Here is a 17,174-nt window from a genome sequence, read left to right as displayed (position 1 = left end):
TTAGAACTGATGCCACAGCCTTGCCTTTATTATGAATCTACGGAAAATAGTTCAATTTCATCCTACTATCAACCATTTCTACTTTTGCCTTACTTAAAATGCAAACATTTGAGTGCAAAAAAAATGACCCCTTATACAAGTTTCCCCAAACTTTTATTGTTATTCCACAGCTGACAACTTTTTAATAATTCTACTTTGAGTTTTTCAAAGCAATCAACCACTCTTTTCATATTGATATTTCATCTGTTTATACATTTAGCTAATTATGCTACTACAAAAACTGAATTGGAAACAAACATAAATGATTCTTGGTAAGCAAACACTTTAAATGGTGGGGCAAGTTCACATGGCTTATTAGAGAATAGTCATTAACAACCTGTTTAGCATACTATAAACATCAGTGAATTTATTTTTTTCTTTTTAAGATTTATTTATTTGAGAGAGAGAGAGTGCAAAAGGGGGGAGGGAGAGGGATAGGCAGATTCTCAGTCTAGGGTAGAGCCTAGAACCTGAAGCGGGGCTCAATTCCATTAACCTGCGATCATACCTGAGCCAAAATCAAGATTCCAAGACTCAACCGCTGAGCCACTCAGGTGTTCCTAAAGCCTAGTACATTGTAACTAGTAACCAGCACTCTGTAAGAAGTAACTAGTAGTAGATGACACCAACTTCTCTTTCAACCGTTTATATTTAATACCCAAGTATTCCATTTTGAACAAATATATTCACATCTGAAATTCATAAAACAGATGTAATCATCTTAAATGAAGAATGAAGATTTAAAAATAATTCCTGCCAAAGAATTATTCACTTTGCAAAACAATTTCCTGTGTATTTTATTCACTAGTTTAATATTCTAGTGAATATAAAATGGTTCAATTTATGTGTCACCTAAAATCTCTAAAGTCTATTCAGTCTACTCTTATTTTCTTTTTAAAAAGTTAATATCTAAAATTGGAATCCAGGGACGCCTGGGTGGCTTGGTGGCTAAGCTCCTGCCTTCGGCCCAGGGCATGATCCTGGAGACCCGGGATCAAGTCCCACATCAGGCTCCCTGTGAGAAGCCTGCTTCTCCCCCTCCCTATGTCTCTGCCTCTCTCTCTCTCATGAATAAATAAAATCTTAAAAAAAAAAAAAAGAATACAATTTGTTTGTTAAAAATAAATAAATTAAATAAAACTGGAATCTTTTTTTTTTTTATAAAACTGGAATCTAATAACTACTTTAGAACATGTTCATCCTCTGCTAAGAAAGTAGCAATGACTAGGAAGAGTACTTCCAAAACACTAATATAGAAACTACTTTGCAGTATACCTTATTTTAAGAACCTGGATTTTTAAATTTCTTTATCTTCTAGAACTGTGATATTATCTCAACTATGCTTATTAACTATAGGGAATCACAGTTTCATTTCCACCAAATTCTCTCAATATTGCTCACTAAAAGCACCTTAATTTAAAATTCATGAAAAGATATTTATTAGATCTTAGCAATTCTAAAATATTGCTAAGATCTCCCTAAAGTATTTGTATTTTTATTCTTTATATATAAACCCCAATCCTGATTATTTTACTGCACTATTCAAAATTTAAATATTACAAACATATTCTCTACAGTATAATCATCTTACATTATAGGCCAAGCTAATACCTCTCATTTTTAGTGCTATTTTAGATATAAAGCTTCTTTTCCAGCACATTTCCAAATGGAGACAGCACTCTAATTCCAGGTCTTTATGTAACTTACTTACTTGAAATTGTTGTCCTTCTTATGCAATTGTCATGATCTGTAATATTTGCAAATCTTGTCACAATATCTAGCAGTTTTAAAATACTGCAAAATCATAGATACTGAGGTTTTTAGACTTTAACATAATATAAATTCATTCGTTTACTTAGAACTTAAATGGCAATCCCATCCCTCACCCTTTTGAAAATGAAGGTATTTAGAAACTATGGATGTTTTACCTTAATAGTTCCTAAATCTCATTCCTATAGTAATTGTTTTAAGTTAACACTCATTAATTTCAACTTTTAAAGTAGTGCACTATCAAAAATTTCTTATAACTACTGCTTCTGTTCTTTTGTTATTTTTGGTAGTTAAAACAAGATTGATTTACATAGGGCATATTCAACACCATAGACATACACACACCCATACACACACCTTATACTGAAAGGTATAAATTACAATTGTCCAAGGAGCTATTAATGTTATGTGCTTTCCAATAAAAATGAAAACAAAAGTACATAGGTTGCCCAATAAAATAAAGTATCAAATTTTCATGTTTTAATGACAGATTGCTTTAGCTAGACCTATTTTTGAAATTATTTTTACTCATCAAAATTGTGATAAAAAGGTAGAAAAGGTACATCTCAGTTGATAAGAAACTGACAAACTGACATTATTGGTTCCAAGGCCAACCTTTGGCCCTTTTGTATTTTTCCTTTAATCAATTGTTTTACAGTTTCATTTTATAGATATTTTGTATATTAACACACAGGCAAATGAAGTACTATGTAGCACACTGACATACACATATACCATAAAGAAAGATAGTAGCTACACTCAGCTTCAAATAATTTTTTGCCTTCCTAGGAAATCCAGGTTTTTGGTATGATATCACTTTATTTTTAAATGCTAGAAACCATTTAAAAGTTTTAAATGTTTAAAATCAAACAAAACCTCTCTATAGCTGGAAGTAACTAGCCTATAACTCTGGCTTCCATCTACATTTTAATCAAGTATTAGTTTTCTATTTCCACTGCAACAACTTACCATCAATCTAGTGGCTTAAAATAGGAGTTTATGAGTTTTTAGGACACTAGAATCAAGGTGTAGGCAGTGCTGCCTCCTTCTGGAGGTTCTAGGGAAGAATCCATTTCTTTGTCTTTTCCAGTTTCTAACAGGCCACCCTGCATTCTTCAGCTTCTGACTCCTTTCTAAACATATTACTGGAACCTCTGCTTCTATCACCCTATCTCTTTTGGCTGTCTTTGACCTTCTTACCTCCGTCTTATAAGGATTGTGATGATACTGGTCCCATTTGGCTAATCCAGGATAATCTAATGATTCCTAATTTAATCAGATCAGCAAAGTTCTTTGTGCATGTAAATTAATATGTTCATCTGGATATTAGAACACAGACATCTCTGGAGGGAAGTCATTATTCTGTCTACTGCATAGGTGTTTCTAGGAGTTTTTTGATAGATTCTTGGGATTTTCTGTGTAGATAGTTTTGTGCCATGGTCTGAAGGTTTGTGTCCATGACAAAGTTCATATACTGAAATCCTAATTCTCAAAAGTGATGGTATTAGTAAGTGAAACCTTTTGAGAAGTGGTTAAATCATGAGACTGCAGATTTTGTGAATGGGATTATCTCTTTTTTCTTTTTTTAAGTAATCTCTACGCCCAACATAGGTCTTGAACGCATGTTCCTAAGGATCAAGAGTTGCATGCTATTCGACTGAGCCAGCCAGGAACAAATTACACTTCTCACAAAAGATTTTCCATAGATCTCACAGGCCTTTCCACCATGTAAGAATACAAATCTGTAATCCAGAAGAGCCCTCACTCAATCATGCTGACACCCTGATCTCAGAGCCTACAGAACTAAAAAATAAATTTCTGTTTATAAACTATCCAGCCTGTGGTATTTTGTGATAGCAGCCCCAACAGATTAACACATTAAGTCTTCTGCAAATAGAGAGTTTTACTTTTCCTTCTAATCTGTGACTTTTATTTCTTTTTCATGCTTGGTTAAACCTGTTGGGACTTCCAGAACATTGCTGAGTAGGAATAATAAGAGAAGATATTTTTGCTTGGTTCTATCTTGGAAACCATGCAGATTTTATTTAAGTATGCCATATTTGTATGCATTTGTTTTTAAGTTTATTTTGTTTTGTTTTTTTTTCTAACTTCTTGAATTGAATACTTAGTTGACTTATTTTAGATATTTGGGGATTAATAATACATATTTAAGGCTAAAATTTTCCTCTGATACTACTTTAGCTGTATCCCCTAGAGCTCATTAAGGCTTTTTTTTTTTTTGTTAGTTTTTAGATGGATTATAATTCCTCTTTAATCTAAAAGCTGTTGAGTTTTACAATATGTAGATGGTGAAGTTCCATAGGCTTTTTCTTTACTGCTCTAAAATCAGGACAATAGTTCTTAGGGAACTTTACTGACATTTTATGACCAAATTTATTATCAATGTGTGTGGATACTCCGCAGGAGATATGTTTTCAGAATACAGGATGTGATCTATAGCAATCAATTCATGTAGGTCTTCAATATCCCTACTTATTTTTCTACTACTCATGCACTTCTTGTTTCACATCATGATTCCCGTAGTTTTTGCCTTATAAAAGCTATAAAGGAAATACAGATAGATTCATATGTAAGGCATATATTCCTGTGGATATTCTTTGTGAGTTTCACATTATTATAAATTGGCCCTGAATTCAGCCTTCACTAACATTAGGATTATCATACATTGCTTGCAATTATTTCTTCCAGATCTTTTGTTTGGTTACTGATTTTATTTATGACTACACCCAAACAAAATTTTTTCACACAAATTTTTTTTTCTTTTATGGCTTCTGGGTTTTTAGTCTTAAATTATTTAAGAACTTCACCTACCACCCCACAGATTCTACAACTAGTATGCTATTTTTTTCAGATCATGATTTTGTATTCTAGTAAAATGTTACTGTTTTCTTCATAAGTTTTCTGTTAAATATATCTGAAAGCATATCAGAGTTTTTGTAACTAGTATTAATGGAATATTTTTCTTTTAGTTCTCCATCACTGGGCTGAAGAATGCCCAATAATTGGTAAAGCATTATTTCTGTGTGTCTTTGAGGATGTTACCTGAAGAGATTAGCATCTGAATTGGTAAACTGAGTAATGCAGGTAGCCCTGGGTAGGTAACATCCAATCCCTTGAGGGTTGGAATTAAAAAGGCAGAAGGGCAGGGCACCTGGGTGGCTCAGTCAGTTAAGCCACAAATTCTTAACCATAAGAAATTCTTAATCATAGGAAACAAATTGAGGGTCACGAGGGGAGGGGGGTGGTTGGAGTAACTGGGTGATGGATATTTTTTTTTTAATTTTTATTTATTTATGATAGTCACAGAGAGAGAGAGAGAGGCAGAGACACAGGCAGAGGGAGAAGCAGGCTCCATGCACCAGGAGTCCGACGTGGGATTCGATCCTGGGTCTCCAGGATCGCGCCCTGGGCCAAAGGCAGGCGCCAAACCGCTGCGCCACCCAGGGATCCCCTGGGTGATGGATATTAAGGAACACGTGATATAATGAGCACTGAGTGTTATATAAAACTGATGAATCACTGACCTCTACCTCTGAAACCAATAATATATTTTATGTTAATTGAATTTAAATACAAATTTTTTTAAAAGCCACCAATTCTCGGTTTTGGCTCAGGTACAGAGTTCAGGGTCCTGAGCTCAGGGCAGAGCCTGCTTGTTCCTCTGTCTCTGTTCCTCCCTGTGCTTTCTCTCTCAGGTAAAAAAAAAAAAAAAAAAAAAAGGCAGAAAGGCAAATTAAATTAGTTCTGTCTGCTAGAGTTCAGAAATCCATCTGCCCTGGAACAGGAGCACTCTTGGATTCTGGGCTTCTGGAGTTAGACTGGGACTTATACCACATTCCCTAGCCTTCAGTCTAAGACTGTGTTTTGCCAATGGCTTTCCTGGTTCTCCAGCTTACAGACAACAAATTAGCAGATCTTGGGACTCCTTGGCATCCATAAGTACAGGAGCCAATTCCTTTAAAAATTTTACATATCTATACATCAGGGGTCTCGCCAAAGAGGGCCCCTCCTATTTATGTGTATTTATTGTTTATTTATTTGCTCCCTGGGTTCCTGGGCAGGTACTGAGGTTCCTGGCCTCAGCTGTGAGTAATGATGGTGGAGGGCGGGGTCCTTGCTGCCCACAGGTGACTGACCCTGTGCTGCTCTGACCCATCTGCAGTCTCTGTTTACCCTTCTGGCAAACAGTTGGGCCAGAAGGAATCTTTTTATTATTCTAGAACGTGTGAAACAACAGAAGAGATGTTCCAATGTCCCCCCTATGACTGTGGCCCCCTGGGATCCCCTCACACCCTCACTGGTCTCAGGCTGGTCCCAGCAACCCCACCCCCGGGGAACAAGTACTCCTGTATTTCTAAAACAACTATTATTAAAAAAAAAAAAAAAAAAAAAAAAAGTTCTGTCTCTCTGGAAAATCCTAACACATTCCCTTTACAGATGTTTCTGCTATAAGAGAGAACAGCTGTTGATTTTCTTATGTTTCTATACGAACCATGTTATCAAATTCTACCTTTTTAAAAAACCTAGAATCTCTCACTATTCTAGGTTTATAATCTTATAAACTGAAAGGGAAATAATTTTATTTCTTCTTTTCCAAAGTTTTTTATGTCAAAATTAATTCATCTCCACCACCCATCTTTCTTTTGGTCTAATTACATTTGCTAGAACCTCTAAGAAAATATTTAAAATAAATGACCACACAGACTTCCTGTCTAGTCTCTCATTTTAATTCACTAAGTGGGTAGTTAAGTTTGGTCAACTGTCTTAATTATATCTTAGCAGTTTTCTCCTGTACCTTTTTTACCTATAGCTTATATTAGAAATGACTGCCTAATATTACCAAAGGTCTTTTTAGTATATACTTATCTGACCACATCATTTTTCTCCTTTAATTTGCTGATATGAATTACTCTAGGAGGCTTTTCTAATTAAATTTCCTGTAAATTCCTGTAATAAATTCTATTTGGTTAGTGGTATAACTATTCAGATGATACACTGCTGGATTCTACATGCTAATATGTACTTATAATTTTTACATCTATATTCACAAGTGAGAACGCCTGAATCCCCCCATATGCTTTGTCACTATTTATGAGATTTGGGGTATTAAAGCTATGTAGAAGGCATAAAGTAAATTAAGAACTTTTCATTTTTTCCTAGGGCCTGGAATAATTTAAATAACAGGTGTAATATGTTCAAAAATAACAACAGAGAGCATTATTGAATATTTTATTAGAGGTAAACACATTACATGTATTGACCCACATTAAGTAATAATTCAGCTATGAATCCACCTTATCTTGGTGTTTTTTTCAATGGTAGATCTCTATTCACCTTTCTAATTTCTTCTATGTTAATCTTCAAGTTTTCTACTTTTGCAGAAAGTCAATTTGGTTTATTTGTATTTTGATTAAAAAAAAATCCATTTGCTAGTTTCAAGTTTGTTCATACAATGCTGTATGTGGATTCACAACCAGCCTATGATTATGTGATTATATCTCCTTTCTTCTCAATCTCAATTATAATGGTTCTCCCCTTACCCCCTTATCAGATCCAGGAGGAGTTTACAATCTGGACTTTCTTTACAAAGACCAAGTTTTTGGACTTATTCATTTGCTTATTTGTTTTCTATTTCTTTGTTTTAATGTTTACATTCGTTGTTTCATTTTTCCTACTTTCTTTTGGTTTACTTTGTTATTTTTTAAATTCCTTTAAAATGTGCACTGGGTTCCTGGGCTAGTCATTAAGCTTATTATTTCTCATATCTAACCCTTCCCTTTAAACTCAGCTTTGTGGGGGCAGCCCAGGTGGCCCAGCGGTTTAGCACCGCCTTCAGCCCAGGACGTGACCCTGGAGACCCTGGATCGAGTCCCACATCGGGCTCCCTGCATGGAGCCTGCTTCTCCCTCTGCCTGTGTCTCTACCTCTCTCTCTCTGTGTCTCTCTGTGTCTCTCATAATAAATAAATAAATAAATAAATAAATAAATAAATAAATAAATAAATAAATAACCTTAAAAATAATTAACTTAAAAAAAAATAAAAAGTAAACCAATAGGCCGTGTCTGCAGGAAAGACGAGGGCAGTGATGTTTAAATAAATAAATAAATAAATAAACTCAGCTTTGTGATGCTAACAATCAAATGAAACACATGAACTCTAACTGAATCTTGGATCAGAATCAGTTTGTTAATTAAAATGAATAAACATAATATAAAAATTTTTTTTAGTAATCAGGAAAATTTTATATGGGCAATATATTAGAAAACATTATTGAAACATTGCTTATTTTCTTAAAAGCCATGTTATATTGTTGCTATGTAGACTGTCCTTATTTTTAGGAAAGGCATTACTAAACTGTTTACGCATGAAATATATGACATCTGAATTTTTAAATGATTTGTGGACTGAACTGTGTCTCCCCTCTAAAAAATTTGAAGGCTGAAGCCCAAACCCCAGAATATGGCTATTTTGGAGACAGGACCTTTAAAGACGTAACTAAGTTAAAATGAGGCCATCATGGTGGGACCTTGGTGTCTGACTGGTGTTCTTATCAAAAGAGATTAGAACACAGGGGGCACACACACATAAGGGCAACCAACTCAAGAGGCAGCAGCAAGGGGCACCTGGGTGGCTTAGTCAGATAAGCATCCAACTCTTGGTTTTGGCTCAGGTCATGCATGATCTCAGGGTCCTGGGTGGCTTAGTCAGATAAGCATCCAACTCTTGGTTTTGGCTCAGGTCATGCATGATCTCAGGGTCCTGGCATCAAGCCCACATCCCCCACATTAGGCTTCCTGCTCAGAGAGAAGAGTCTGTTTGAGGATTCTCTAGCTCTGCCCTGCCCCCCCCACCCTCTCTCTCTCAAATAAATATTTAAAAAAAAAAAAAAAAAAAAAAAGCAGCAGCAGCAACAAAGTGGCCATCTACAAGCCAAGAAGAGAGGCCTCAGAGGAAACTAACCTTGCTGGTACCTTGATCTTGAACTTTCAGCCTCCAGAACTGTGAGAAAATGTATTTCTGTTCTTTAAGTCAATCAGTTTATGGTATTTTGATATGGCAGCCCTAGCAAGCTAATGCAAATGGCTCTGGCAGAAAAACAGTAAATACAAAGAGAGAAAGCAAAAAAATAGCAAAACATTAATGTTATTGATTTCATTCTATGATTCTTTCAATTTTTATGTAAGTTTGAAATTTTCCAAAATAAAAAGGTTTATATTAGTATCCCAAAACTCTGGGCATTTTTACCATCACAATAGAAAAATTTTATGTACCTATGTAAAATGAACCACCTTACTATCTCATCTGTGAAATGAGACAATTATCATCTGACATTAATGAGTACTAGAAGAATTTTAAGTGTTCTAAACCACTACTATAATAACTTGATAGAGTAAGCACTTATGAGTATCACTAGTAGCAAATTCAAATTCCAAATGAGAGATGTGATTCTGCTTCAGGCTGGCATCACTGCTGTCTTATATGTGTAAGTAGTAGTTTAAGAAAATCATCTTAACCCTAAAAGCAATGAACTATATTCTCATATATACCAAAAAGACCAATCATTATAAGTAAACAAATCAATTCCAACCTGTTGAATCATTTTATATAAATACAACAGAAAAACAATCACATTCCGGAGGTAAGGTATCATGGAAGGAACAACAAAGAAATTTTGAAATGGAAATGAAAGTTAACTTACTGACTGACTAAATCAGATCCCATCTTAGGGCCATCATCTGCCTCCTCTTCCATATCAGAGTCCATACCACTGTCACCTTATAAATAAAATAAACTATTGAAAGCATGCTTATAACATATCAGAACAATTTAAGCATTACACAAAGTGCCATCTATAAAGTATACAGATTAAAGAAACTTATAGTTGTTGAAAGATGACATTTTTTAATTGCTTATATTTAAAATGAGATTTTTCAGTGGCTTATTAGGTATTTTTCACTGCCTTCCTGTTACCTATTTTAAACACACACACACAGAAACACACAAAACATGTGTATATATATATATATTTTTTTTTTTTTACAGGCTATACCCAGATTTATACATCTATTAGCAAAGTTATAAATTCCATTAAACCATTTTTTTAAGATTTTATTTTGAAGTAACCACTACACTGAACATGGGGCTCAAATTCACAACCCTGAGTCCAAGAGAAGCATGCTCTACCAAGTGAAAGAGCCAAGTGTGTCCATTAGGGCATTTTATATTTAAAAAAAATATATTATCTCTGGAAATTTAAAGTCTCCATTTTTTGGCTTCTTCTCTTGTAATGCTAATGTACAGTTCCAAAAGAAAAAAATAAAGCTTGAAAATCTAAAATTTGACAGGTAAGAGAATCACAAAGAAGAGTCATACTTTAGGCAGAGAGAGAAATGTAGGCAAATTGCAAAAATCCTTCCAACTCTGCAGCCAGGTCTTATTAGAGCAAAAGCAACAGGCAATTACAAGCAATAGGAATGTAAAGCAGAAAATAAAAAATTATTTCAAGAAAAGCCATCTCAATAATTGATACTTTTTAGGACACTTTGGGTAAAATTTTTTATTTCATTTTATTATTGTATACAAACATGCTCTTACCTTTGATTACATTTGATTTGAGAAAATGATACATACATCAAAAAGTCTACTCTTGAAATGCTGTTCTGCTATGTAAACTATATTTCAAAGTACAAACAGAAGTAAAATTACTCAATGGTTACCCAGTAATGAAATTAAACTAATAATCAGGTAAAAAAAAAAAAAGAGTAACTTAGGATTTATGCTAGATATGTTAAGTAATGAGTTAACAGAGCATAAAAATATGTATTCTTACCCTCAAGAATCTTCAAGATTTTTTTTTCAGACAGGAGCTCTAACTGTTCCTGGCATAGTTTTTTAATTTCTTCTATTGAACAGTTCTAAAGAAAATAACATTAAAAATATACATTTATGTAATATAATGCCAATGTAAACTAGAATATAGCAATCAGAAAAAAAAGTCTGGTTAGCAAAATCTTACAATAAAAGTTACATAAATCTTTTCATGACATGAAATCTGAAAACTGTCACTTAATATGTAAATGTTATAATTTATAGACATTTGATGAGAATAAAGTCACATTTACTATGAAAGAACAAATTAAAGAGTAAGTCATAACGAATAGCAGCCTATATGTTAGGTAATTCCTCTAAAGATTTAAATACACAAGTGCTGGCTCTATACATCTTGAATCTTCCAAGCCCTATTTCCATAACTGTAAAATTCGAATACCATAAATAAATATATGAAAACATTTGTGAATTTAATGAAATGTAAGCTTTTACTAACCAATAATGTGTATTGTTACATAGCAGAGTATTACTTCTTAAGGCACCAGAGTCATATCTCTAATTTAGTCACTAAAATTACCTGCATTTAGTAGAATTATTTCTAAAAGGTTAATAAATTCCTTACCAAAACACAGTATACGGCTCCATTTTTTTCTTGGCAAACTTTTAAATATACAAGGCCATTTATACTAATTCTCTAAAATTCCTTTTTTAAATCTTTTTGAAGTAGCTTGAGTTGAAAACATCCAATTATAATTTACATGAAGTAAAATGATTGCTACAGAAAATGTGTTTGTATTTTTCTATATATGTGTGTGATTCAATGATATATGTAATGAAATACCTTTAACACATCAGGAAGCATCTTCTGTAACTTTTTCTCGCCTATGATACAGAAACACTGCTGAAGCATTTCTTTTTTGTCTGATATATAGAAACTAACTGGTTTTAATGACACAGTCAGGTCCAGTCCACCTTCTTCAAGGTCACTGTGCTCTGCCAAGAATAATTCTTTTTCCAAAGTTGGCAAAAGGTATTTGGTATCCTAAAATTAAAAGACACAAAGAACCATTAAATAAAGGAGGATGTATATGATGTCATATATTTACATTTAACAACTACTTCTTCACTAATATTTCCAAATTCTTTGTTGGGATATTTACCTAAAACCATTAAAAAGCATATTTAATTGTTCAGTATACTTTCGTCTTACTGTCCAAACTACAATTAACTCGATGAGCTGATATAAAGTGAAGAAATATTATCTCAGGACACACAAGTGAAAATACACTAAATATTAAAAAATAAATAAATAAAAGAAATATTGAGTGATCTCCTACAGTTTTAGACTTCTGAAGAATTAGGATATTCCTCTAGCATGCCACTCAACCCAAAATTTTAAGTATGAATTCTTCTTCTTCTTTTTTTTTTTTAAAGATTTCATTTATTTATTTGACAGAGAGAGAGAGAGAGAGAGAGAGAGAGCACAAGCAGAGGAAACAGCAAATGGAGAGAGAGAAGCAGGCTCCCCACTGAGCAGGGAGCCCAATCTGGGGCTCAATCTCAGGACTCTGGGATCATGACCTGAGCCAAAGGCAGACAGTTAACCAACTGAGCTACCCAGGTGCCCCCATGGTTATTCTTCTTAAATTCATAAAAAGTGAGATGACAGCAAAAATGTTAAACATCACAATTATAAAGTATTATTGCTTCCCAGGAGCTACACTCATTTTTAAAACTGCTATATAAATTAATCATATTCAAAGTAGCCAAGTTATTTAAGACATTTCTGTCAATTTCACCTCCTGTCTCTCAAATCTACTCCCATAATCCTGGTCCAAAGTACCATCATCTTCTGCCTAGATCACCTCAACAGCTACTTAACTGGAGGTCTTGAATCTAACTTGAGGTGTCTCCAATCTGTTATTAGAATAGATTCTATGAAATATATATATACTCATCCTCTTTATTTATAACCTTTCAATGACTTCACACTGATCTTAGGGTAATGAAACCTAGCTTGGCCTACATGTTCACTGATCGTGCTACAAGCACAAAGTAATACAAAGTAATTCAAAGAATTACTCAAATATAACGTGTTCTCCCTTCACCTCATTCAGGCAGGGCTTTTGTATGTACCACTCTGCCTAAGAGAGTCTTTCTTCTTCATTTCCCCCCAATGCTATACTTCTAAATTAACATTATACTAAAATTAACAAATTTAGATATCAATTCTAAAGTCATCTCTTCAAGAAAATCTTCCCTGACTATATAGTTTAGGTAGGGCTTTTTTAAATTATATTTTCTAATAGAATTGTTTTAAAAGTAGTTTAAAAACACACCAATTTTAAAGAATACTGTAATAATTAGACTGAAAAAATAAAGGTCAGTTCTCATTTTAATGGTTCATAAAGTAATTTAAGTAGTGAGGATGTAGAGAAACTGGAGCTCTTACACACTGCTAGTAGGAATAGAAAGTGGTACAGCTGCTCTGAAAAATGTTTGGCAGCTTCTTGAAAAATTATATGACCCAAAAATTCCATTCCTAGATATATATCCATGAGAAATGTAACTACACACCTGCACAAAAACTTGTACACAAGTATTCATAGCAGCATTATTCATAATAGCCAAAAGATGGCAACAATCCAAATTCCCATCAAGTAACAAATGGAAAAACCAACTGTGGTATAGCCATACAATGAAATATTATTCCATTCATATATAAAAATGTCCCTAAAAGGGAAAATCTATGGAGAAAAGAAGTAGTGACTGTCTAGGGATGAAACATGGTGGAGGTGAGTATTAGGGATGATAGCTGAGTTTCTTTTGGGGGTGATGAAAATAAAACTGACTAAAGCGATGGTTGCACAACTCCATTAATATGCTCAAAACCAGTGAACTGTATACTTGAAATAGATTAATTGTATGGTATATGAATTACATATCTATAAAGCTGTTACCAAAAACAACAATAGGAAACACAATATACAACAGACGTAATGGCACTCTCAGATTTGTGAGATATTACCTACATGCCTAATATATAATGATTTATTTTTTTCTTCACAAATAAGAAGTAGGGTTTAGTTCTGTATGGAAATGTTTATAATATTTAACTTATTGGTCTCTCCATCAGGATAAAGAGTACAAAAGATACAGAAACCATTTAAGAATGATGAGGGCAGGGCTCCCGGGGTGGTGCAGCGGTTTGGCACCTGCCTTTGGCCCAGGGCGCGATTCTGGAGGCCCCGGATCGAATTGAATCCCACGTCGGGCTCCCGGTGCATGGAGCCTGCTTCTCCCTCTGCCTATGTCTCTGCCTCTCTCTCTCTCTCTCTCTCTCTCTCTCTCTGAGTGTGTGACTATCATAAAATAAATAAAAATTAAAAAAAAAAAAAAAAAGAATGATGAGGGCAGCCCCTGGTGGAGCTGCCTGCAGCCTGGGGTGTGATCCTGGAGACCCGGGATCTAGTCCCACATCGGGCTCCCTGCGTGGAGCCTGCTTCTCTGTCTGTGTCTCTGCCCCTCTCTCTCTATGAATAAATAAATAAAATCTTAAAAAAAAAGATAAGAATGATGATATCCAAAATAGAATCTAGAAGGGGTGGAAAAACTGAATAGATCTATAACTATTAAAGAATTAGGAGTGGGGGGAAGGTGGGGACAAAAACACTACTCTAAAAAAACCCACCAGACCCACACAGATAGACGGTCCAATAGGCCAGTTCTAATAAGTCTTCAAGGAAAAGCCATAGACTATTCTCGAACACATTCCAAAAATGCAAAGCTTCCCAAATCAATCCATAAGGCTAGCATAGTCTTGATGCCAAAACCAAAAGGATAATTACAAAAATAAAAACCATAAGCTGATTTAACTTAGGGACATAGACAAAAAAGTAACAATACTGAATTCTGAGTATAATAACCAAACCGACAAACCAAATTGGATCTATCCCAGGATGACAAGACAGTTCAACTCGAGTTAATTTACCAATTTATTAAAAATTACATTCTCAGGGGTGAATGGGTGGCTCAGTGAGTTAAGTGTCTGCCTTGGGTTCAGGTCACGATCCCATGATAAGCCCCATGTCAGGCTCCCCATTCAGCAGGGAGTTTGCTTCTCCCTCTATGCCTCCCCTCCCCCACCCCCGTTTGTGATCTCTCTTACTCACTCTCTCAAAAAAATAAATCTTTTTTAAAAATTGCATTACCAGATCAAAGAAGGAAAGCTATGTGATCATCTCCACAGAATGCCAAAAAAGCATCTGATAAAACTCTACAACCTTCAGTGAACTAGGAACTGAAAAAAATTTCTTTAACTTGATCAAAAGTATCTTTCATTACTTTTGGCAAATACACTTTTGGATAGAGCATAAAAAGTGTTCCCACTAAAAACTAAATGAGAAAAAAATGCCTATTATCACTGCTTCTGTTCAGCACCACACTAAAAGTCTTAAATAATGTGAAAGTACAAAAACAAATATTAGTGCTGAAAAAAAAAAAAGAGACAAAAATCCCCTGTTCACACACATTTTTCTGAGTCAATTTTAAATAATAGTGTGGCTAAATATAAAAAATACATAAGAATAAATGGTTTTCTGTGTTTCTACAGCTTCCAACTTAAAGATGTAACATTTAAAAATATTGTAAGAAAACAAAGAATAGTTTTAGGATAGGTTGAGAGTATAGAAAGATCTTTCTCAACACACAAAATCTGGAAGGCGAAGGAAAATACTGTTAGTCTTGACCACAAAGAAATAAAAAACTTCAGTACCCCACAGATAAAGTTACAGTGACATCTGAAACAGAGAGGATCAGAACCAAGACTTTTTGTAGACATTCAGAAGTTATCAGTAAAAAGCTCAACATAATCAAAAAGAAAATGGCCAGAGAATATATACATGCAATTTACATAAGAAGGAACCAAATGGCAAATAAAAATGTTAAAATGTTCGATCTATTAATCAGGAGAACATAAATCAAAACAAATGAAATACAGATTTCACCCACTAAGCTGACAATTTTTTTTTTTTTTCAAAAATGGGTATAGTGAGTATTTGCAGAAACGGGGATTCTTTTGTAATGTTCATACTATAAAATCAATAAAGTCTTTTTTGAAAAGCATTTGGTGGTACCTCTCAAATCTGTTTCAATGCATAAACTTTGACCCAACAACTTCACTAAGATTCTATCCTAAAGTAATTGTCGCACAATACATATGAACAAGGGTTCATTCTCCCATCAACTCTTGTAACGCCAAGAAAACTAAAAATCTGAGTATTCATCAATAAAGATAAAATGGAATATCCCACAGTCACTGAAAAATACGGCAACATCTAAATCGATGGGGGTAATAGCACTATAAAGCTTATGTGTAAGAACTTAAGTACACATGTAACAAGCTAACGCGGCTGCGTAGCAAATAATGGGGAGGCTTAAACAGACTCTCACGTTTTTGATTTCTGTGTTGTATGACTTTTATGTTTTCATGCTTACGTTTTATAATAAAAGCAAACTGCATTTTTTTTTTTTTTTTGACGGCGGTATCTTGGTAGATCGATGGAGTAGAGAGCTCATGGCTTTTCTAATCGGGGACTGGATCCAAATTTAGTCAGTAACAAATTTGTCGGTAACACACTGTGACTGTGGGTAAACTTCACTAATCTCTCCGAGCCTCAATTTTCTCATCCTGTATGATCTAAAAGAGAATCATCTAAAAGGTGAAGAGGGAAAGAGAAGCGAACCGTGGCTTTCAAGGGCGCGGAGGGCGCGCTCCCGACCCGTACTTTGCGGGCGGACTGCTACGAGAGGGAAAGGGACAAAAGGCAAAGAGCTAGATGACCAGCTAGGCCAGGAACTTTCCGTCCAAGGCCCGGGAGTGTGCGGTTCACCGGTACCCAGGGACGGGAACCTCAAGCAGGGGCGGAACCTCGAGACGTCGGCGCGGAGGGCGCTCCCGCAAGAGCCCCACGGTCGCCAGCCTCGGCTCCCGCCTGCGTCGGTCAGAGGGCGCAGCAGCTCCGGGCGCGGCGAGAAGGGCGCGCACGCACCTGCTGCAGGGACCCCGAGACGCTGGAGGAGGAGTCCGTGCTCCTCCGCTTCCGGCGCTCGCTGCGCTCCACGCTGCTCCCGCCCCAGCAGCTGCCGGCGCTCCCGCCGCTCCCGCCGCTCCCGCCGCCGGTGACGCTGCCACTGAAGCTGGTGTTTCCACAGCAGGTGACGCTCCCGCAGCCGCTGGTGCTCCCGCAGCCGCTGGTGCTTCCACTGCCGCTGCTGGCTAAGGCGGGCACCAGGTCCGGCGCCGCGAGCGCTGCGGCCGCCTCCTGACCGCTTCGTTTGCGCCGCTTCTCCCGGGAAGACTTCTTCCCCGTCATGATCCCGCTGCTGCAACCATCCGCGGCGAGCCCGCCGTCTCCGAAGCTCCCGAAACCCAGCTGCGGCGGCGGCGGCGGCGGCTGCGGACCGCCGGCGCCGGCGTCGCAGCTTGTGCGTCACTTCCGGCCTCGTCGCAGAG

The 17,174-nt window shown here is 36.0% G+C and overlaps 1 protein-coding gene across 1 annotated transcript in view; it reads right to left on the bottom strand.

Moving 5' to 3' along the window:
• The window catches only part of CAAP1 (caspase activity and apoptosis inhibitor 1), a 48,565-nt gene extending 31,435 nt beyond the window's left edge, over positions 1–17,130 (bottom strand). The window contains exons 1-4 of the mRNA XM_055301654.1: positions 16,711–17,130; positions 11,502–11,702; positions 10,662–10,746; positions 9,531–9,606 (exon numbers count right to left, since the gene is read on the bottom strand). Of these exons, the coding sequence (XP_055157629.1) occupies positions 9,531–9,606; positions 10,662–10,746; positions 11,502–11,702; positions 16,711–17,034 (686 nt within the window). The 5' untranslated portion in view covers positions 17,035–17,130. The remainder of the gene's footprint in view (positions 1–9,530; positions 9,607–10,661; positions 10,747–11,501; positions 11,703–16,710) is intronic.
• Positions 17,131–17,174: the final 44 nt, after the last annotated feature.

Source organism: Nyctereutes procyonoides, unplaced genomic scaffold (genome assembly GCF_905146905.1).
Source record: "Nyctereutes procyonoides isolate TBG_1078 unplaced genomic scaffold, NYPRO_anot_genome, whole genome shotgun sequence".
In the NCBI taxonomy this organism is placed as follows: Eukaryota; Metazoa; Chordata; class Mammalia; order Carnivora; family Canidae; genus Nyctereutes; species Nyctereutes procyonoides.
This window is presented reverse-complemented; position numbering and strand designations above follow the sequence as displayed.